The following is a 21,787-nucleotide window of genomic DNA, read 5'->3' as shown; positions in this document are numbered from 1 at the left end:
TTCGAGCGCATTTATGATTGGTAACTGGTTTTACACCATTACGACTTGCTTCTGCAGGTACATCCCGCTTATCTCCACCTTCATCGAGCCTCTTGTCTTCTTGTTTGTCCATGCTTCAGCCGCCCCACGCAATCCACTCTGCCACCCACGACGATGGCTGCAGATCAGCCTTCAGTCCGGAATTCGCACAGCGGACAGCAAGAGGACTTCCTGATTGTCTCTTCTACAATCTCGATACACCTCAAATGCCAACCTCATCGGGATGGAAGGGCAATGGCATCGTGTATGGATAGAGCGATGTGTTCTTCGAGTTCATGCCTCAACCGACCGAGAATATGCTGTCATCCGTACCTGAGGTAGCAATGACTGATGCAACGTATGTTCATGCCGTTTCTCATCAATCCTGATCAACATCTGACAGCCAGTCCGCAACCTCTTTTCGACGAAGCTATAGAAACGATTCAGGACACAATTTCAAAAGAAGATCGAAAGGCCTTCCGCCACCACACCACGGTGGAATCCTTGGTCCAGGACCTGCACTCCATCTGCGATTCCTCCCAGCAAAAGTCTCGTGCACTCTCGGCATGCGCAAGAAAAGTAACCCTTTTCTCACGCTCCTTTGCACCTTATTTTGAAGTTGTCGGTGGCTTCACTCAGCTGAGGCCGGACTGCCTGGGTTGGTTCTGGGGCTTGGTTCGGCTAGTGTTCAAGGTGAGAAATGAAAGAGCCCGGTTGGCGCACTTCGTGATGTGTGTGTTTTGACCAAAGTTCCAGGTTGGCAGTGACTATGTCCTGTTCCTTGAAGCCGCGTGTGACCTGCTCGAAACCTTAACTCAAAGTCTCCCACGATACCAGGAGAGGAAAGACGCCTACAGCTCTCTCTCTCTTGCCGCACAACGCGAAGGGTTGCTCCTATTGTCGTGCGTATATGCAGACATTGTCCAATTCTTCCTGGACCTGTACTGCATGTTCTCAAGGGCTTCCAAAGGTATGGTTCCTTACGTACAGGATTCTCCCAGGTCCAACGCAATAGGCTGCCCGTTTCGCGACGCCACCACGTCTTTTCCCGCTTCTGGACATGCATGGCGGTTCCACACACGGCCGGCGCGGATCCCGCCTGAAACGACGCCGTCAGGCGAGGAAATGAGGCATTGTGTTGTCCTGGACTGAATATTGGTGCTGACATTTTGCAGGGGCCCGATTGCGACATCATACACCTGCAGATTGGAGGCCTCTAGATTCACGTTTTGTGACACTACTCCGGCGACTTGAGAAACATAGAGAATGGATAGTGACGGGTCTATCCGACCAGGGATCGCTGTTACAGTGTCGAAAAGAGTATTTCGACCTACTCCAGCCTCAGGAGGGAGCGATAAGAGAAGCTCAGGCCGAAGATATGGCACGCAGAGGTCAGCCTGCGCTTTCCCCAGTGACGACTGATATTGACTTGTTGTAGTGAGAAGAATCGATAAGGTGAAGTCGTGGCTCTCGAGCGACTCCATCTACCAGGATATATACCGCCATCGCTTCACACAGGTACTTGACGGCTCCTGTAACTGGTTCTTGGAAACACCAGAGTATTCTGCATGGAAGACTGCTCCATTTGGTGAACGAAATGCGAACGATCTGGACAGTTTGAGGGTTGATTGGCACGGAAGAGTTCTATTTGTACAAGGTGCGTTCAATCGGTGGTATTTTCCTTGAGATCAGAATTGGTACTCTACTCCATCTTCCACCGTTAACTGCTGTCATCTCACATTGCACGCCGCTTGGTTCATATTTCCTTGTAAGACCTGTTTATGCTGTTGGCGGTCGGTTCTAGTTCAGGTGCTATGCAGATGAAAGAACTCTAACGATCTATAGCACCAATCGGTTTCGGCAAGACATGTCTGTCAATTCGGATCATACAGGATCTGAGTACGGGGTGTGAGCATCTCAATGTTATTGACGATCCACCTACTGTTGCTTTCTTCCAGTTCATCGGCGATCATCCTCGCTGTACGGACCCTGCCGATGCATTTCGTGCGATCGCGGTTCAATTAGCACATCATCACCGCCACGACCGCTCAACAGTGGACGCCTTGTCATCGCTGAGACGCAAAACGTCTGGCAGAGGCCTAGCATCCTTTGATGATCTCTCCGCTGTTCTTTCTCTGCTTCTTCGACAGCACCCTACATTCCTCGTACTTGACGGTGTAGACGAGTGTAGTGATCAAGAGCTACTCCTGGTAACATTGTCCGACCTGTGTCATAAAAGCGACGCTCGTATCATCATCTTCAGTCGACCCGGAATCAATATACCTCTACAGTATCAAAATTGGGCTTCGAACTCTCCTCATGTAGTAACATTAACACCAAACCAGAACCGATCCGACCTCGATGGTTATCTGACTGCGAATCTCCAACACATCGCCGAAATAGGGTACCTTGGATCAACCGTGGATCCTTCCGCCATTGCGAGAATAGCGCAAAGTTGGAATGGGTCGTTCCTTGAGGCTAGTCTCTTTGTCAAATATCTCCAGTCGCCTCATCTTCTCCCATCAGACCGACTGTTACTCTTGAATCAGATCCACCAGGTCGCCGATCTAAAATCTTTGTATCACTTAATTCTCACAACGCTCGAGCGCAAGATCTATGACGAGAGAACACTGGCAGCTGACGCATTTTGTTGGTTAACGTCTCCGGTCAATCCGTTATCCACTCCCCAGCTGCGCTCTGCTCTAGCTATCACCTCCCCTGTTGGAGACCCTACTGCACAATATCCCACTGGAGCTATCCTAGAACAACTGCCAGCAGCCACGGGCGGACTTGTCGATGTCAGTAAATACGGCGTGTACTTCGCCCACCCATCCGTCAGACAATACCTACAATCAGCCGATTGCCCATCATCAGAATTCAATTTGTCCAGCGAAGCTCGGGTGCATGGACACCTCGCCTCACGATGTCTTTTATATCTCACAAACGCAACCCAGAAACGTCCATTACAACCTCCCCCTCCACTTACCCGTCCACAAGGGCCCAGCCACATGCCACGCAGCGACACCTCCGTTCGTACCGGCTCTTCAGGCGACAGCGGCTACAAGAGCACTTCAGCCACACCAAGCACGGAGGACGTGGCGATGGAATCTCCCGAAGAGGAGCAGACAGCCGCCGTACCTCAAAGGTTCGATGAATCCACACCATTTCTGCGATACGCAACACTCTGCTGGCCCATCCACCTCGCCCGCGCTCTTACCCAGCATGATACGGCCACTCAGCCCCCTCTCTCATGGCTTCCCTCTCTCTCCCGCTTCCTCGCTGACAGAGGTGCTGTTACCGCTTGGGCTGAGGCTTCATGGCACTACAGCTTACCACCTAATGTGTCACGGCTAGTTCCTTTGATACTGAACGTGCAAGGCGCCTTTTCCGTTGAGAGTACGGAGTATAGGGAGTTGAATGGGGTGCTAGCAGCGCTGAGGCAGCTTAACGGTGCGTTGGAGGAGTTGAGAGCGAGGCATGGGGCGGCGGTTATGGCGGCGCCGGGGCTGATTTGGAGGAGGGAGCTGCATCGAGAGGAGAGTAGATTTTGGGCGGTTTGGGAAGATTAGGGAGGGGTTTGGGGTTGTGTGTTCAGTTGTTGATTTACTGTAGTGGGTGGACGACGGGTCGTTTCCCTGTAGTAGTGAGATTGTGGATATATTCGACTCTCCAGAGAGTCCTCGCTCCGTTTGTTTTTCGTGAGTCGTAGGTTCTGCAAATTCCGTTTGCTACCTACAAGGCTAACCTGCTGCTGCCTGCTAACAACAACTTCTCTAAACATTTCGCTAGCTCCCTAAGATCAGTTGTTTTGTATATAATCCATAATTATTACCATAATTATCGCCCTGAATACAACAGGATAGCGAAAAGGTCTAGCAGCTTCCAAAGGCTGAGGCTGAGTCACGCAGTATTGCACTGATTCGGCTGCTCGACCTTTTTGACATGTGGAGGGCCCTGGTTCGAGTCCTACTGTGTCCATAATATTCTTTTCTTTTTGTGTTTGGGTTCAGTTCAGTGTCTAGGTGCTCTTCTTCGAAGAACGCAATCCGCGCGCCAACCATAGCTTAGTGCTGTCCGCAGATGCTGTGCTTGGAGTACGCAGTCCGACACTCCTTTGGTTTCCTACAATGGGTAAAGCATCTGACTGATGTGGTTGTTCCAGGTTGGAGTTAGCCTTGCTTATAATGTCTAACAATGGCTGCGTTTGCCTAAGAGCAAAGCGCTAGGATAGGCTATTGCATTCCGCTTGCGCTACCATATGATCACGAGAAACAGAAGTTCTCTTATCGAGTGTGCAGTGGAGATTCATCCATTAGTTACGAGGTATCTAGAGATATTACGTGTGTGGGAAACATGAAACTTGCACTTACTCGAGGTGAGATACCCGGATTGCTTTCATACTGCCTCATTTTCCCAATCAGTATGTCAACCAGCCATGCGACGCGACACTAACAGAGAAACTGAACATAACTCACAAGTGCATGGACCACAATCCTTGAAGTGGGTTTGAAACAGGCTGAGGATTTGATCCTGGAGGTATTCCTGTTAAAAATCGTGATCAAAGTGTTCAGATGTCGGTGCTACCCGGACCAGCTGGATACACCGTGAGCTGTGCAACGAACATCACAACCATTCGCCATTCAAAAGGCTGGATTGTGTGTAGGGACTACATAGACCATTCCCTACTATGATGTGCGCATTGGTACAATTATTTTGAAAGAGTGGTGAGCCAGTGCTGGCGCAGACGACTTCAAGCGACACTGGCATGTCAATTCAACGCGACGTATTAAATTTCGAGTATGAGAGCAGAAATGGCTGGAGAAAGGATTTTGAAGTTAACACTCCCGTTCTCTACCAGACTTGTACGGTGACCTGCAAGATTCCAAGTCAGTGAACGGCCGCCCCGTTTCATCCGCACTGATCCGTGAAAGTGCGGCAACATGAACAGTTTGAAATTTAAATCGGTGGAAGAATATTGTGATGGAATGAAAAACTAGATCACGGCACTATCTCTGCTGATATGTTGTTGTCATGATGTCCGCGTATGTCAGCCGGGATATGAACATCTCTTCACTGGGACGTGCTAGGGTGGGAACATAAATCTGCCTATGACTGCTGAGAACTGCGTATAATTCACTCAGTCCCAATGAGACGGCCTCATTCGACGGATGGAGTCGCTGTCTCTGGAAAGACGGGACGTGCGAAAATGGTATAAACCCCGGACACCTGGATAGCGCCACCGACGTATGCCCTGTGTACTGTCACAGTAGCAGTAAGAGCAACTGCCATTCTCATCAACATAGCAGGTGCCATCAGTCACGGAGTCACCATCAGTAAGAATCGCAAGCAAGAAAGACTTCCATCCCCGGTTCTCGGATCGCTCGCGGCGCCTTACCGGTGCGAAGCCTCCAAGGCGGGGTCCTTTTCGTAGGATTGGATATCTTGCAGAGAGTTAGGCCGGCATCCTCCACGGCCTTTACCTACAACAGCTACCCTACTCCCTCTTTCCGCATAGCTTCGTCCATCCATGCCGTTGTCGTCACATCACTCGCGTGCCCATGCACGAATGAATCATCCATGGCTCTCAGCATTGCCCCCATGTTTTCCTCCCCGCCATTCTCTGATTCCAGAGAGTATCTCAGTTTCTCTCGCTCGATTATTGCAGTAAATGAACCGCTATTATGAGCCCGCCGGTGCTGCGACAAGGCACAACGAGTCCCACTCATGATAAACCTACTGACATTACCGATGCCCCCCACGTCGACGTCTTTATTCCCGTAAAGTCCGGAGCCGACACTCTGAATGTTGCTTCACTCGATTATCGCAATAATGGCGGACGTGCGACCTCGCCGACCCCTTCGCTCATATCCATAGACGATCTGAATAATATTCGACTTGGGATACCTGATACAGATGATGTGGATGAGGGAGTGGTGGAGAGGAGCCCAAGCGGACATGCGGCGTCGCCGCTGCCGGCGACCAGGCCGCGCTCTTGGAAGGGCAAGATACAAAGATCCTGGGATATGAATAAGGGATTGGCGTTGGTGATGGTGTCGCAGATTTTTGGAACGCTTATGAATGTCACAACGCGGCTACTTGAGATAGAAGGGAATGAAGGTATTTGAAGAATCTTATACTGCTGTACTGGTCTGGATACTCACAGAGCCCCGCAGGAAAGGGTTATGATCCGTTCCAGATACTTTTTGCGCGAATGAGTATCACAGTCGTTTGCGCGTCGATATACATGTGGTATGCGAAGACGCCGCATTTCCCCTTTGGCATGAAGGAGGTTAGGCCACTGCTTGTTGCGAGGGGTTTGACGGGCTTCTTTGGGGTCTTTGGGATGTATTGTGAGTATCAGAGTTTCAGCATGTTGTTATCGTTACATTTCACATATACCGCAACATTATGCTTCTCCATTTGATCTCTCCTATAACTCTCAACACCTAGGCTAACCGATGCCAGACTCCCTTCAATATCTCCCACTGGCCGACGCGACTGTTATAACATTCCTTGCGCCCTCCCTCGCCTGTTGGGCCTGCTCCTTTCTCATCAACGAGCCATTTACCAGGATGCAGCAAATCGCAGCTTACGTCTCCCTCTTTGGCGTCGTCCTCATTGCGCGCCCTGTCTCTCTCTTCTCCTCGCTCTCAAGTGGCTCCAGCCCGCCGTCTACCGGAGACCCAGACGGCGGTATAATCTCCAGCAACCCTACGATCGGCGATAACGCAACAGCCCCAGCCCCGGCCTCTGCAGCAGACTACTCTGCCGTGACTCCTGCTCAGCGCGCAGCCGCCGTCGGCGTAGCCATGCTAGGTGTCTTCGGTGCCGCAGGAGCCTACACAACGATTCGATGGATAGGCAAACGTGCCCACCCGCTCATCAGCGTAAACTACTTCGCCACCTGGTGCACCATCGTCTCCGTCGTGATGATGTTTGCACTGCCGGGTGTCGGTTTCCTAATCCCGCGTGGCTGGAGGGACTGGGCGTACCTGCTTTTCCTCGGTATATGTGGATTCGTGATGCAATTTCTGCTGGCGGCGGGATTGCAGCAGGAGAAGAGCTCACGGGCAACGAATATGGTATACACGCAGATGCTGTTTGCGCTGTTTTTCGATAAATTGGTTTGGGGTACGACGCCTGGGTTGTTGAGTATTGTGGGGAGTAGTTTGATTCTGGGAAGTGCGATTTATGTGGCCATGCATAAGGAGGATGGGAATAGAGGAGTGCGGAAGGAGGAACTGGGCGATGAAGAAGCAGCGGGGGAGGAGGTGAGGGGTTTGATGAGTGCAGATGGGGAGGAAGGGAGGGATTCGGAGGAGCTCGAGATGGGAAGGTTAAGGGAGTGAAAGGGAGGAGTGAGGGAGGTTTTGGAACAGCATGGGCGTACTGGAGGCTGGTCGCTGGGATGCTTCGACGCAAGTTGCCTTACGCCTCCAGCGTCGGGGCAGGACTTTCTGCTCGATCTCGAACAGCAGGGCCCGCGCCTGAAAGACATGGTGTGGGAGTCCGACCAAGGTGATCAAGGCAGGAGGCAAACTTGTCCGGCCAAAATAGTCGAGGCACTGGGAAACAGGAGGTCGTGGAGTGAGTATACTTGAGAGGGCATAGAGGGTAGAGCAGTGGAAACCGTTGGGAAGAGCATGCGCAGTGTATACACGGAGTCAGCGTACCGCGGCGCCACGCAACATACATGGCCAACAAGACTGACATAGACCATCAGTTGGTGCAGTTACAAGTGATGCCGCGACTGGTTGGACATGTCGCTTGACTTTAGAACACTATCAGGTAGATGTACTTCGATTCGACGCACTTTACCTTTCCTTCAAAACACGCAGTGCTCGCGCCCGAATCTTTCCTATCCAGAAACGGCCAAGTCAATGGGTAACGATCCACAGCAATAGATCTGCCAACACTCAAGCTTGATTGATGATATGACCGTCATTTGACCCTAGGCTGAACTTTGATCGATTCGCAGGATCTGTACTTGTTGTCTTATATCGAACCTGATCCAGTGAAGTCTCCAGAAGCTGGGACGATCCGCTTTTCATACGCCCACACTGATTCGTGCTCGTTCGATTACAGCCAACACATTCCTTCAGATCTTGCACAATATCCTATGTATATAGTAAAGTTTTAACTAAAAATACAGTCTACTATCACTCATATAACTGCATTAGGAAGCAAATCTTCTGGCAAGAGCTCACCAAAAACAAGTTCAAGAGACTAATTCCCACATTGCAAGATCTTCATGCAATCCCAACCTTCTGGTCAGTCGCCCTCTTGGCCCTCCTACATAGATATTGACTGGAGAAGGCGCTGCTGTTGCTAAGCAGGTACCCCTACTTAAGCAATCTGACCCTCAATCGCCCAACGCCCAGAGTTACGACCCGCTACTTCCATGCTCTACTTTTGGTTCCCATTGCTCAACTTGTCTTTACACAGTAGTCACATGAAAGCTCTGCCGCAACAATTCACATTCTTCCCACAGCTTTTGATAGTTGGCGACAAGATATCCAATACTATCGCTTCAACAGAAGATACAGATAGATATGCTTTCCATATCACGCTCTCCAACGACCAAGAGTCCCCAGAACCCAGCACTCGAACCTCTCTCCCTCATTCCCCCTTCACCATCAAAACCACTACCCACCCGTTTCCCATCGACACTCTATCCATCTCCCTCAACCGCAGCGCCAATATCCTCTCTCTCTCCCCTCTCTTCCCGGAGCCTCACACTCCCTCTCCTCAAAACCCTCCCTCCCGCTCCCCAGACAAGCCCACGACTCATGTCGCCCATAAGACGGCATCTTAAGGCACGGCCCGTAACTTACCGCATCCCCCCCTCTCACCACACATGGACCACCATGGTTTCGCGTGCAAATCAGGCTTGCGGCTGCCATTTCCGCTCCGCACTGATTTGAAGAGTTTTACGTAACATCCGCAGAAGCAGGATGAACGGTGTGCTGTATCAACCCGAGGACTGCAAGAGCGCTGTTCGCAAAATGCAGCATACATGCCTCCTGTGTTAAGTACGTACACGCATTACCGCATTACCGCCTCCGTTTCAAGAATCTGGAATGGTGAGTGCGGCGCAGTGTTGTTGGAGGATTTGTGAAAACAGGAAATGGTACTCTTAGGAGGGGTGGCGTGACGAGGCATGGTGTTACACCATGCCTCCCCATCGTCAAGTCCTCATCATCAAGTCGACCTCATCGTATCAAATAACGTCTGAAAGCCAGACTTGTTCGTTATCAGGACTTCATGCGTGTGATCGCACGATCTGATAGATTTGTGCTTGGGCTGCAGTCCCTGCGAGTCATGGCTTCCCGTAGTCCGAGTGTGCACGGTCTGACAGTTCCTACGGGGAACACTACCTAACCAAAGTAGGGAATCGGTATGTTCGACGTGAGGAAGGGCGCCAATAACAAAGTGTTAAGAGGGGTATGGTCTGAGGGTAGCGGGATTGCGCCAGAGCCTAGGTAGATGGTCGTATCAATGCGTGGACGGACAAACACCTGCAGAAGTCAAACTTTGTGTGTAACTGAGAGTTGGGAGCAACGACATGTCGCCGAATGTGTAGGTTCACAAAACTGGCACGGATGGGAGACGTGGGGATTCCCATGCTATAGAAGTGAGGCATGGATGTATTATGCGTTCACCGGCTGCTAGGATGTTTTATCCGCAACATGTTAATTCAGAAGTGTGGATGTGTTGTAGGTGTACCCCCACGCTTCAATCAAGCTTGGGTGGTACAGTACGTCCTGGGTATTGCACGTTGTCCATGTCTTCCATTGTTATATCCAGCAAGGAACGCGGAAACTATATGTGGTGACTCATTCCAAGTCTTTCGTGAGCAGCCTTTAGTGTCTGTGGAAATATAAAGACAGCTCTTTCATGCAGCAGCGCTCAGCGCGGTTGTCGTGTGCTCGGGCAAAGCACCCGGGTATGTATCCATCCCACATTCCCAGGGTTTCGATCCATGGCCTTCATTGCTTCCCGGCGGTATACAAGGATTAGAGGTCACGGGAGGGACACAAGGTTCTCCGTACAGTGCTACTGATGCAGCAGGCGCCCGATCGGGGAAGGTCCACCAGGGTGGTGGACAGGGCGTCTCCAGGAAAGATTTCACCAGGTGGGGTGCATAGAATATTCCGACGAAGGATGCTTTTGCCTGTAGTCTGATCTTCCGACTGGCTGTCACCTTCATGTCGTGGAACATGACCGTCAGCAAAGGTCCGACGTTGCCTGATGATTGAGCAAGGCTGAGGGGTTCCGAATTTCTGCGCCTTGCGCTCACGAACCGTCTTCCGCGGTCACTTGTGTTGCACTCATATGCTGTGATCAGAACACCATCATTAATCGTTTGAAAACACGGATGGACCCGCTGCAGCGGGCCAGGAAGCCTGGTATTCAGGCAGTAGTGCAGTAGTGCAGTCCTAGGCAGAGAAAGTTCGGCCTGGACCGTTTGGTTCAACCGTCAGAGAGTTCGTATCAACGGGATATCTGCACTTAGGTGGCGCAGTTCTCGAGAAACTGTCGAAAGTTAAAATTGAGTGAGACGCAGGGAAGGTGAAATAAGGATTACACAGGCAGCGGAGCATCCAGACGTTCTGGCGTAGGTAAAGCAAGCAGTAAATACGAGAGGTGGATAGTGCCCTTGCGCTCCTGCGATAACTGCCGGCATATAAGCTCTGTGGCACCGGAAAAGCTGAAGTGTAAGATGATGATTGCGAGACCGGCCAGTTCCAGGAAAGTTAAAGGCAAAGACGATTGTTTCCAAGAATTGTTGAACCGTACGGTAGGCGAATAGGAAAGTTGGGAAAAGGAAAGACCAATCGAGACCCGAAAGGGCAAGGACGTGGATCTGCTGCTGTGAAGCTGCTTCGCCCGCACATGCGATCCTTCACCCGCTGCAACCCATGCCAACTCAGAACGGCCCACGTCCTAGTAGTTTCCTGATCCCCACCTCTGCAAACACCTGCTTGTCATCTCCACTGAGGGATTGGCTATGCTGCATCTTGAGCCCCGCTCCGGCCAACGTTTCCTCATCTAGAAGGATCGAATCATTCGCCGCTAAGACGTGGCGCCTATATAGCTCAGTGATACCTTGTGCGGCAAGACCAGGGGTTGCATCCTGAACCACAGTGGCCGAGTCACTCACGCCGTATAGAAAATACCTTTGTTCCGTCGATCCGGAGCCAAATGATCGTTTGAGCGCGGGCGCCCCAAGGTAGCTGGCTGTGCCGTTCTGTAAATCACTGGTAGACGTGCCGATGAACGAGGACTCATATGGCGGAGTCTGACTGAATGTCTTCAGCTCAGACGGAAAGGCCAATTGACCAATCCTCTTCACATTCTTCCCTCGCGCCAATTTGCCATGGATAGTGAAGTTTCCGCCGGCTTGGACATTGTAGGTGGAAAACACGTAGAGCGGATAGTCGAAAGTCTTCGAGTAACCGTTCGAGGATGCGTCGAAGCCGGATGTATACTGCCGAGTCTCCTGATCGTTGCCGCCGTTTGTAAACTCGCCCTCATTGCTGTAGACGAAATTTTGTTGCCAAGTAGCGAGTTCTGTTCCCGACGAAGTCTCAATCGTGGAACTGATGGAAAGGTTCCGACCGACCTTAACCGCGTAAAGTAATGCGTCCACTGTACCGGTACGCGACTTTTGGGCGGATGAATAGAGATCCAGGTACGGTTCAGGTGCAGAGATTGTTGGTAACGTTCCCGTTGTGATGGTGCCAGCTCGGTCAAGCCAGACGAATACCTTGCCAGTGACCACCCAATTTGAGCCGATAGCAGTAGTCAGGTTTCCATTACCCTTGCCGTCATCGTCGATTCCCGCAACACGGATTTCGAAACTATGTTCGTTGCCATCGGCAAGAAGGGGGACGAACGGCGTGATATCAATTTCGTCATCTCGCAAATCAAATGCATCTATTCCGACGACGGGCCGCCAGAAGCCAGGCACTATACCTCCGGTAAAGATAACGGGGAACGGCCAAGCAACACCAGCCAACGAACCGTCGATGAGGAGTTGCAATTCTCGAAAGGGAGAATAGCCATACAATGATGTTTCGTTGCCAAAGACCTTGGTATCCGACGAAAGGACGTTGCTCCACCAGAATTCTTCGGTAGCCTGGCCGCATGCTGATATGGTGAAGATAGCTTTGTTGATATTCCTGGGAAATCTCAAGGTATTCACTGCCTTCGATTCAGGCACAACGAACCCGCTTGGACTGTCCGCGGCAGACTTCCTAGCGGAGACAGGGATAATCATATCGGCAGCATCGATATCATCCTCAGTTTCGAAGAAAGTAGCAGTCAATGTGGTATGCCAAGAGCCTGTGTAGGTGTCATCGACCAAGTTGCCAAGGTCGAAGATTATCCTCTGTGGTTCTTTGAACAAAGCGAGATAGTTGCTCATGTCCTTGATATACGTCCATATAATGCCGTTCTGTGTAGGCTCAGCCGTCGATGTACGGAAAATCTCGGTGTCGTTGAAGAACATCAATCCGAGTCGGTCGTATTGGCGTCCGGCCGAGGTGACAGTGAAGTTGAACGTAACACGATTAAATTTGCAGGCAGGTGGTGTATAATCGCCTACTTGCGCATTAGTTGTGGCTCTCAGACCTCAAACTTAGCGTCGTACGCGGCTTCTACTCTGTTGTTCGAAGGCCAGTGATGTTACATCTTGAAGGGAAAGGACATGGTATGCCAGGAAGGGAACTCTGAACGTACCCAGGAAAGGTTTCCCATATGACCAACCAAATGTGTGTACCATGAGAGTCTGTTGACAAGTCGGACTTTCGGGGCTCAGAACGGGAGGCGAAACCTGGACGCACTCAAGCAATGGCGCAGTGGCATTCGGAGCACGACTGTCGAACGCATGGTTGAGAAGTGGAAAGGTGTGTTCTCGAGACGTAAGAACCGCCAAAGTCGTTTGAGGAATCGTCATTAGCATTAGGAAGATTATAATGGAACGCAGTCCCCCGTCAACCTTGGGCAGGTGTCGCCAAACTTGATTCTCGGCCGTACCCATCCCGTCTATGATGTATCTTCAATTACCAATTACCGTCTCGTTGCTTTCCGTGATCATACAACGTTGCACTCCTAGCTTTTGATTTACGCCCGTAAACGCCGGATGGGACGCGAATGACTGGATAACGCCGGCAAGGAAGGGTATGTGACAGTTAAGGACCCTAATCGTACAACCGTACCCCGAGAACCGACAACTTCAATGTCAGAACTGGGCGAGGTTCATGTCAGTATGAGGGGAAATGTAAGGTCGCGGCAAGTGCGTACTGCTGACAGGCTCAGGACCCGGTACAGAGAGAGAAGAGAGCACACTGTCAACTTCTTCCGCGGTTGTCCCAGTACCGTTTTGTTGCGTTTCTGACGACGTCCGAGTCCTCGAACCGTGATTTGTAGTAGTTGAAGAGCGCGAATTCGTCGTCTGGGAAGACGTATGAGTTGGGCTGTGCTTGCAGTTTTCGCCACACTTCGGACAATTTTCGTTCAAGGTGATTTGCAAGTCGTTGGTCGACACCGCCTTCGCTATTCTGAGCTATGTAGACAGCCTGTGAGAGAGTTAGGCGACCGAAGCCGTCTATATACTCTGCGTGACCCCCCATGCTGGTCGAATCTGGAAGGCGGATAAAGAGTAGATTGCGTATGCGCGTGCAGCAACAGCGAAGGACTGGAAAATTTGGTGGTAGAGTGATGGGGTCGGATGGGAGGATATTGAGATAACGAACGAACAGGGTGGCAAGAGGATTGAACGAGAGCTAAAAGAGCAGGTAGGAAAGTATGCACATCAAGGAAGCCAGTGGGGGGAAGGGACGTCCGTCCCCTGTGTGGGGAGGTATATAAATATGTCATGGCGGATGGGAGATGGAGGGGGAGGAACCCACGTGGAATGACAGGCAGATCCTGAGCGTACAAGTCATGCAACCGTAGTCGACAGGGAGTTTTGGATTGAACTCTCAAACAGTTGGCTCCGCGACTCGCAGGCACCCGTTTTGGGCGCCGTTAACGTTTGAAGCGATGACGGGTGCGACACCTGGTGCAGACGATCCGCTCGAAAGCCCCTGGTCACTAAGTAGCGAGGGGGAGAGATGCCGACCGCGCTCACAAGGGCAACGGTGCAAACTCCAGGAGTCATCAGCCGAACCCAAAAAGTCCTGCAGACCGCCCTGCTGGTCGATATGATGAGCTTTGCCGGGATTGCTGGGAAGCTGGACCAGCTCGAGCAGTGTCAGATTATTGGCGCAATTGCTCAAAGGCACACCGATCGTGGGACTAGCAGCCTAACGCGGCCGAACAAAACAACTATAATGCCTGGCGGTAGATTAAAATGTGCTCTCAGGGATTTATCAGCAACTAGGTCACGGCAAACTTTGTCTGTAATAATATGTATGCGCACCGCCTGTAACACGCCGACAAGCCCGTGACCCGCAAAAACCAACAATGGGGATCGTCCTACGCAGTACCTGATTAGGGACTTGAGGGTTCCGAGAGTGTGACGAAAGACAATGCCGTCGAACATGTTCAACGTGCCACGCGGATGTGCCAGAGAGAAGAGCAAGCACACTTGTAGCAGGATCCTAGAAAACCACCTGGGCATCCATGGCTATTGGCGCAGACTTAGGCTAATTTAATAAAGCGCTGTAGAACAGAAAGGTTGACCAGACTCCATCATCCGGGAATCCAAGAGCATGTTCCATGCCATTACTCGCACCGTTGGCGTAACGCGCCCGTGCAAGCCAGGAGATGCTCCCCACGCACGCAAGTGACAAGTCTGCAGAAGAGAGGGCTGCAGCTTGCATCATGTCCAACGTGCGATCCTGGAAGCTTTCACCCTAACCAGTACCAACCAGTAGTCCCGCGAGCAGCCAATGGCTGGTCGCAAGGAACGGGCATCGTGCGACAACTGCTGCCAGAATATCACAGTACGCGAGTCTAAAATGGCCCTCCGGGGCTAAGCTAAGGACCTTCTAAAGACCCTTCCAGCAACGGTCTGTGCCGTCTCGTCTTTTAATCCCACACACGATGGCTTGCTGCTATAACTGGAAGGAGAAGTCTTCCAGAACGTCTGATGATCTCTTGGCCAACCATGGCCGATGCTCCATCGCAAGGATGGCTCCGACTCGAGCACGTGTGAGACCCGGTTTTCAAGGAGCCCGGCGTCTTCGCTTCAGGTTGGCGACTCATGGCAGATGAGGCTCCTCGGTAGGCGCCGCGTCCGATGCTCGCTTCAGAGATCCTTGAAGGGGCCTGAAGGTGAAGACGAAAATGTTGAAGATCAAGGGGGGAGTGAAGAATGTTGGACGAGACGGTCTCCATCCAGCCTCGGCACGTTCGCTGGTGTTCTGGAAGCAAAGTGTGGCTGATCTTCGGAACCACTTCGGTCCGAGCCCCCTGTCCAGGAAAATCGTCACCGCTGTGAGCTCATCGTGTGCAACGTGATAACGGACAGAGGACGTAGAGCTCTGTATCGAAACAACTAGGCCATCAGCCGTACTCTCCTACCGTCAGCCTTGCCGTAGCCATGCGCGGCACCCAGATGATGCAGCAGGCGCTGCCCAAGGGCTCTACTTCCAGAATGCCGACAGCTACCATGCGAAGATTCTTTACCCCCTCGAGCTTCCGGACCTTCTTCACGACCTCAGTACCCTCTCGGACGTTCTTCACATCATCTATACCTCCCACACAAGTGCAAGGACTCCGCTCAGCACCTCTACGAAATGCCCTCCTCCACTTCCGCTCCCAGCGATCCACCGTCACACGCCGCTTACGCTTCCTTCGAAACAAGACCGACAAGGCAACAGAATCTCAGGTCACAAATGCCGCAAAGGGTGCAGAAACCCCGGAGGCCCCGCTATCCTTCTCCCAAAGGATGAAGAAACTATCTAAGGAGTATGGCTGGACGGCGTTGGCCGTGTACATGGCGCTGTCGGTGCTGGACTTCCCTCTCTGCTTCCTCGCGGTGCGGTCATTGGGCACGGAGCGCATAGGACATTATGAGCATGTGGTAGTACAATGGTTCAAGAGCATGCTGGGTTTCGCAACAGAGAAGGAGGGAGGATTGAAGGGGGGTGTGGCAGCGGAAGAAACCGCTCGGGAAGAGGAAATCGGCTGGGTTGGAGACATAGAAGAGGCTGAGGCAGCCAATCGCGGTGCTACAGCATGTACGAGGCCCGGCTGATGACTGCATTTATAACTGCTGACCATGATATAGCTATCTGGACCGAGCTCGCACTAGCCTACGCGATACACAAGTCCTTCATCTTCATCCGGGTTCCAGCCACCGCCGCCATTCTGCCCAAGGTAGTAAAGATGCTGAGGAAACGTGGCTGGGAGATTGGCAAACGCAAGCCCAAGCCTTGAACACCAGGCCTTTTGGACAACTGAAGACTAGAGAATGCAAGATCCCCGCTGGCATGGTCAATCCGTCGGGACCTGAGACCCGGGCCTCTCCAAATTCGCAGAAGAAGTAAGACAGCAGGTTTTGCTGTATCCGTCCCATGTAAAACACAATGTATCATAACCTCGCTACGCAATAACGACTCGCCCTGTACATAGACTCTGCCCGTTGTTTTCAATATACCAGAACGGGACTGGAGATCTCACAGTTGTTGGATATATTTTCTCTGTATAGAACGAGTATCTACAATACTTTTGACCTTTCTACTATACCTCTTGTAAGAATTTTGATTAATAGAACGGCTAATCCCTCATTTTGCGACTTCAAGGTTCTAGCCCAATTCATTACCTTTAACACAGCGAACGAAACTCCATAAAACGGTGGACGTCACGTTCCCCCCTTCGTTGCATTGGTAAACGAGTCGACAGTCCCTCTGCTTTGTATGTTATGCGAAAATGGTGTACCACAGCGTCGGGACGTGAAGATGCAACGAAAGAGTGCATAGCACTACTTACTTACCTTTGAAGCAGTTGATCAACGCGTCCTCCACGAACAAGTTCCCTTCGTCGAGCACTTTTCCCTCTTATAGGATTACTCCAATACCATCCATCAGTGCTCAATGTGGCTCCAGGTTAGATACAAATAGTGCTAGGACGCCCGTCCATCTGCGGACAATTGCTATGTACACAGAGGCAAAGAACCGATAACCATTACGTATCTCCGAGAATATTCACAGGCGCCACATGAACGATGCAGGTTTCACATGCAAGGATGAAGCTGTAATATGTAGTGGAGCGAAAATCCCTGGTGTTATCAAACGCTGCAGGGCTAAGGGAGTATGAGGAAGGGGGAGTTTCATCGGAGATGCGAGGGAATCGGTTACTGACACAATGAGAGAGACATCACACAAACGATGCACAACTGAAATTTGAATGCTTTCTTGCTTTCGTAGAGTATACTGTTACAAACCAAGGTGTCATGACCTCAACTCCATGATCCATTTGATTAGACCGCGCTCATATTCATATCATCTCGTTCAGATTCGCACACGGGACCCGCAACTCAATCCATCCCTCAAAATGGAAGGAGGATACTGGAATATCCCCCAGACACCGCTAACAGAGAAGTCATGATACTGGACGTTTAGTCGAAGGGGTTGGTGCGGGTGCCCCAGTAGGTCAGGAAGAGGGAGAGACCGACGGTTTCGAGGACGCGGGCAAGGGCTCCGATGGCAATGGTGTCCAAGGGGCGCTTCTCGGTGACGACTTGGGAGACGATCTGGAATATGGTTAGCTAATTGCTAAGGTGACGCTCTTCATTCAGCGTGACATACTGAGGGAGCAGCGGAGGCAAAGAAGATGAGGGATCCCAGATAAGCAGCGCCCTTGTAGGTGAGGGTTCCGGTAGCATTAATCAAAGCGCCAACACCGTAGGATTGGATGGCAGAGCCGAGCAGAGAGCTACCCCATGATGCAGCAGCGGTGGCAGCCTCTTTGCTGTGGAAATACTCCTCCTTAGAGTTGGCCTGCTGGGCGCGGCGGTAGGCGTCACCGAAAACGGGGCCGAGAACGGCAAGGGAGACGGCGTGGTTGAAGAAGGTGCCCAGCGCAATGGCAGAGGGCTTAACGGGAGGAAGGTCTGAATGAAATTTTTGTTAGTGTTGTTCAAATTGATGGTGGATCCTCCCCCAAAGAGCACAGAGCTCGTATGATGCAATCTCTTTGTCTCGAAGCGCAGATTTGCTGTGGGAGGACTTACAGTGCAGAGAAGCCATTGTGATGAATTGCTGAAGTAAGTGGTGATGAGTTTTGGCAATTGTAGGATGGGATTCGTTGATTGAAAACTCGATGGTGTCGTGGTCGTGGCAGAGACTAGGAATGCAGAGGCTTTTGTACTCTCTTCACACATGACCGTTAGAGTGACGTCATGGCGACGGCCTGCCAAGCTCCGGGTACCGCGACGAAATCCTGCCCGGAACGTTGAACCAATCTCTAAGGGGGAAAGGAGCCCCTCAATTTCCAAGGGGAGACACTGCCAAATCTCTCATGATGAAACTGGAGCCCATCCACTGCCTACGTCATTTTTGTTTGCTGGAAACCTTCGCAGACGGCTGGCCCAAGCTCCAACTGAGGAAGCGGAACCGCGGCTCCAAAGGCTGCTTGCCATGCTTGGCTACGGTCCGCATCTGGTTAGCGCCTTCTTAATCTTCTTAATTGAGGCATGGGTGTTTACTTCTGAATCTACACGTGTGAAGAACTGTCTTCCATCGTATGCCAGATGAGGCTGCTGTCCTACACGTAGCTACCAGTCACATTCGCGGCTGTGGACACTCATTTAAACGGGGGCTTTCCGTTGTACAATTCGTCAACCGCTATTCCATTCGTCTCCGATGCTCCACCCGAAGCGGGCGGTATCCGCCTTACTCGGCGTTATCATACTCATCTCCATTGTTTCTTTCTCATCAAATCCCGTGAACTCAAGATTGAACCCGTCTTATTGGATCCCCATGTCGCTATCACCACCTCGCCAGGAACAGAAGCCGCTCACAACACACATCGTGCTCTTCCAGTTCAAACCGAGTGCTAGCCACACTGCCATCAAGGAGGTAGGATGCATGTGAGCCAGGCTTGGTGAAATAATCTGCTGATAGAGAAAGGTCACTGCCAAATTTCTTGGGTTGAAGAAAGCCTGTCGACATCCGGCCACTAAGGCGCCGTACATTGTATCCGTCACAGGCGGAAGAGATAATTCGAAGGAAAACCTACAGGTAAAGCGGCATACCAGCAATCTTCTCACGCATGAAAACTGAGACCTAACAGAATGGCTTCACGCACGCCTTCATCATGCAATTCTACTCCGACGAGGACAGGGACTACTACGTTGACCACGATCCCGTGCACCAAGAGTTCAAGGACTCCCTCAAAGGAGTCTTGGAGAAGGCGCAAGTCATTGATTTCCAGAACGGTGTTTTCACTTGAGCGAGTGATCATGAGAGCGCTACCAAGCGGATATTGTATTCTTTTGGGCCATTCGTGTACACAGTAGTTAGCAAGATACCCAGATATTGTTGTTTGAAATTTGCATCGAGAATCTCCATACCTCCAGTTCCTCTAGTCAAACCGCTAGCCCCGGCCAGGATTGCTGACAGTTCCGACACCGCCCAGTGCACAACCCCACGCCACAACCCGTCAGTCATCCTCATCCTTTATGTTTCTTTTTTGTTAGTCTTATTTTATTACCTTTATAATCACAAAATCTAAGAAATTAAGAAAATAAAATTCAATCCTCCGTGGCGCAATTGGCTAGCGCGTCTGACTGTTATTCGACCTATTTCGGATTTCAAAAATCAGGAGGTTGGTGGTTCGAGCCCACCCGGGGGAGTTTTATTTTTCCTTTTGCTTTTCCTTTTTCCTTCTGGCTCGAAAGGTTTTGTTCCTGTCGCACATGCCCCCAGCGAGGCTCTGAGGTAACTACATTCTTTGTCGCAGGTCAAACATAAGCTCTCGCTACGGCTGTATGCTTCTAGCTGGTTCCAAGGGGACAATAACTCGAGCGGCAGGCATATGTACTAGAAGGTTTTCGATTGACACTTTGTTTTCATTGCACGTACATAATATTACTACCTGTGTATACTACCCACACGTTTTACCCTATCCAAACACGAAGGAAACGCACTTTGCGTCGAAGAAGCGACGCACCGAGACACCCAGCAAGCAAGAACAAGAAGACGGGGACCCTTAATTCGGATACCCTCGAAAAGAGACCGCAGAAGGTAAAATAAAAATCGACCGGAAATGGGAGATAGGGCATCGCGCTTATCCAGTCGACACTGGAATTGACCCAGAGCCCCTAACCTCGAAAACCTACGCTTTGCCCTCGTCCAACTTCTCCGCCGTATCAGCTACCTCAGCCGCCGTCTCGGCAACCTCCTTCTTCTCCTCCGCCGTCGTCGCCTGCTCCTCCTTCTTCTCCCCTTCACCCTCCTCCCCTTCCATCTCCTTCACGAGGATCTTCCTCGCAACTTCGACGGTGCCCTCCGGGCTGCCGGGCTCCGCGGCCAAGACCTTGCCCTCCTTATCGACGATGAAGATGCCGCGAGTGGTGCCTTTGGCGCCCTTGAGGCCGATGGCGGAGATGAGGGTGCGCGAGGGGTCGCAGAGGAGAGGGTAGGGCAGGTTTTGCTTTGTTGCGAAGGTGGTGTTTGATTTGGGGGAGTCGTTGCTGAGGCCGTAGATGTCGAAGCCGGTTGCGGTGAGCGGAGTGTAGGAGTCGCGGAAGAAGCAGACTTGCTTGGTGCCTGAGAAGACGGCGTTAGTGTCGTGCAATGAGGGAGATGGGAGCGACTCACAGCCTGGAGTCGAGGCCTTGGGGTACGTGAAGAGCACGACGCCGCTCTTGCTTTGCTCGACGAGCTTCGCCAGGGTCGTCTTCGTGCCCGTGTGCGTCTCGACTTCGCCGCCGAAGTTGGTCAGGGTGATGGTGTCGCCGACTTTGGGGGTCGCGCTGGTGCTTTCGCCATTGCCCGTGACGGCTTCCTTGACGGCTTCGACTGTCTCGGTCACGGCGTTCTTCGCCTTGTCGACGACCGTCTCCTCGGGCTTCGCGTCCTTTGCGGCTTTGGAGGTCTTGGGCGCGGCCTTCTTCTTGGCTGGGCGGACGGGCGCTGGGGGAGGCGTCTTGCGCTTGCGCAGTTCGACGGGCATGGTGATGTGCTGGTGATTAGAAATGTGGTCGCGAAGCTGTAGCGCGAGGGTTTAAAGATGCAAGAAGGACTATCAGTGCGGAAAACGATGGGGGTGGTGGGATTGACTCGAGCGGAGTTGGGAGTCAGGTTGGATCAAGGTCGGACGGAGCTGCGTCGCAGCTGGTGCTTATTAGTCGCAATGTATCACGGAGACGTGATAGCAGTTGTGAAACTGGCGGGCGCGATCAAGGCAATGGACGGCGCAAGTTCAAGAAGGGAAATGTTGGCAGAGGGGATGCGCGAGTGAAGGACAGGTGATATATAGAATGGCGTCGACGGATTCAACTGAGCGCCATCGCCCTCGACACCCGTGGACCGTCCTGCTCTCCAGCCTCCCCCTTGGCAGGTTTCCCATGTCGAGATTAGGCAAATTTACCTGCGGTCGTCTGCGGAGCGGCGTCGTTTCCCAGCTGCCCCGGAAGGCGGGTGCAAGACGGCTTTGCTGATTGGAGCGCAGAATGGGGAGGGTGGTCGTGAATGAAGGATGCCTCCGAGGGTTTGGCAGCACGAGCACTGAGCAGCCTCACACAGACGATCAGATCCCCTGCGGCCCACCTCACACAGCTCCACCACTCAGGTCTGCGTCCGGCGTTTCT

General features: G+C 51.9%; 8 protein-coding genes and 1 non-coding gene across 9 annotated transcripts; 5 read left to right on the top strand and 4 right to left on the bottom strand.

The window, feature by feature from the left end:
* Positions 1-82: 82 nt before the first annotated feature.
* On the top strand, positions 83-3,589 carry EI97DRAFT_436295 (uncharacterized protein; the record flags this gene model as incomplete). Its single annotated transcript, XM_033799059.1, has 6 exons — positions 83-376; positions 426-711; positions 775-988; positions 1,194-1,409; positions 1,457-1,675; positions 1,864-3,589. Exons 1-6 carry the CDS (start codon positions 315-317, stop codon positions 3,585-3,587), a joined length of 2,721 nt encoding a protein of 906 aa, XP_033650778.1. The 5' UTR covers positions 83-314.
* Positions 3,590-5,699: 2,110 nt separating this feature from the next.
* EI97DRAFT_461308 (uncharacterized protein) lies at positions 5,700-7,367 on the top strand (the record flags this gene model as incomplete). The annotated part of the gene is made up of 3 exons (XM_033801191.1): positions 5,700-6,135; positions 6,192-6,368; positions 6,484-7,367. 3 exons carry the CDS (start codon positions 5,700-5,702, stop codon positions 7,365-7,367), a joined length of 1,497 nt encoding a protein of 498 aa, XP_033650777.1.
* A 3,227-nt stretch (positions 7,368-10,594) lies between these two features.
* On the bottom strand, positions 10,595-12,984 carry EI97DRAFT_165328 (uncharacterized protein). The gene is made up of 2 exons (XM_033793385.1): positions 12,674-12,984; positions 10,595-12,624 (listed from the first exon to the last, which is right to left on the bottom strand). Exon 2 carries the CDS (start codon positions 12,530-12,532, stop codon positions 10,949-10,951), a length of 1,584 nt encoding a protein of 527 aa, XP_033650776.1. The 5' UTR covers positions 12,533-12,624; positions 12,674-12,984; the 3' UTR covers positions 10,595-10,948.
* A 389-nt stretch (positions 12,985-13,373) lies between these two features.
* Positions 13,374-13,655, bottom strand: EI97DRAFT_384059 (uncharacterized protein; the record flags this gene model as incomplete). Its single annotated transcript, XM_033795945.1, has 1 exon — positions 13,374-13,655. The coding sequence occupies one exon, from the start codon at positions 13,653-13,655 to the stop codon at positions 13,374-13,376; it is 282 nt and encodes a 93-aa protein (XP_033650775.1).
* A 1,985-nt stretch (positions 13,656-15,640) lies between these two features.
* EI97DRAFT_452525 (uncharacterized protein) lies at positions 15,641-16,410 on the top strand (the record flags this gene model as incomplete). The annotated part of the gene is made up of 2 exons (XM_033800413.1): positions 15,641-16,211; positions 16,262-16,410. 2 exons carry the CDS (start codon positions 15,641-15,643, stop codon positions 16,408-16,410), a joined length of 720 nt encoding a protein of 239 aa, XP_033650774.1.
* Positions 16,411-17,590: 1,180 nt separating this feature from the next.
* EI97DRAFT_384151 (DUF1761-domain-containing protein) lies at positions 17,591-18,083 on the bottom strand (the record flags this gene model as incomplete). Its single annotated transcript, XM_033795955.1, has 2 exons — positions 17,591-17,725; positions 17,781-18,083. Coding segments are annotated over 2 exons (438 nt in total), but the record flags the coding sequence as incomplete, so codon positions are not given.
* A 394-nt stretch (positions 18,084-18,477) lies between these two features.
* On the top strand, positions 18,478-19,545 carry EI97DRAFT_436287 (dabb-domain-containing protein). The gene is made up of 3 exons (XM_033799057.1): positions 18,478-19,052; positions 19,104-19,214; positions 19,267-19,545. The coding sequence occupies exons 1-3, from the start codon at positions 18,837-18,839 to the stop codon at positions 19,423-19,425; spliced, it is 486 nt and encodes a 161-aa protein (XP_033650772.1). The 5' UTR covers positions 18,478-18,836; the 3' UTR covers positions 19,426-19,545.
* Positions 19,546-19,730: 185 nt separating this feature from the next.
* EI97DRAFT_t82 lies at positions 19,731-19,828 on the top strand. Its single transcript has one exon. It is a non-coding gene; the product is annotated as a tRNA-Asn (tRNA).
* A 421-nt stretch (positions 19,829-20,249) lies between these two features.
* On the bottom strand, positions 20,250-21,351 carry EI97DRAFT_165047 (AhpC-TSA-domain-containing protein). Its single transcript, XM_033793384.1, has 2 exons — positions 20,796-21,351; positions 20,250-20,744 (listed from the first exon to the last, which is right to left on the bottom strand). The coding sequence occupies exons 1-2, from the start codon at positions 21,148-21,150 to the stop codon at positions 20,311-20,313; spliced, it is 789 nt and encodes a 262-aa protein (XP_033650771.1). The 5' UTR covers positions 21,151-21,351; the 3' UTR covers positions 20,250-20,310.
* Positions 21,352-21,787: the final 436 nt, after the last annotated feature.

This window comes from Westerdykella ornata (assembly GCF_010094085.1).
Source record: "Westerdykella ornata strain CBS 379.55 unplaced genomic scaffold EI97scaffold_29, whole genome shotgun sequence".
Lineage (NCBI taxonomy): Eukaryota > Fungi > Ascomycota > Dothideomycetes > Pleosporales > Sporormiaceae > Westerdykella > Westerdykella ornata.
This window is presented reverse-complemented; position numbering and strand designations above follow the sequence as displayed.

Bases quoted from the DNA above. Each gene is read 5' to 3' on its own strand.
- EI97DRAFT_436287 (XM_033799057.1), top strand. From the start codon at position 18,837: ATGCTCCACCCGAAGCGGGCGGTATCCGCCTTACTCGGCGTTATCATA. The intron at 19,053-19,103 runs GTAGGATGCATG...TGATAGAGAAAG, and splicing joins GCCACACTGCCATCAAGGAG to GTCACTGCCAAATTTCTTGG. The intron at 19,215-19,266 runs GTAAAGCGGCAT...GAGACCTAACAG, and splicing joins ATTCGAAGGAAAACCTACAG to AATGGCTTCACGCACGCCTT.
- EI97DRAFT_165328 (XM_033793385.1), bottom strand. From the start codon at position 12,532: ATGTTCTTCAACGACACCGAGATTTTCCGTACATCGACGGCTGAGCCT.
- EI97DRAFT_165047 (XM_033793384.1), bottom strand. From the start codon at position 21,150: ATGCCCGTCGAACTGCGCAAGCGCAAGACGCCTCCCCCAGCGCCCGTC. The intron at 20,745-20,795 runs GTGAGTCGCTCC...CCGTCTTCTCAG, and splicing joins CAAGGCCTCGACTCCAGGCT to GCACCAAGCAAGTCTGCTTC.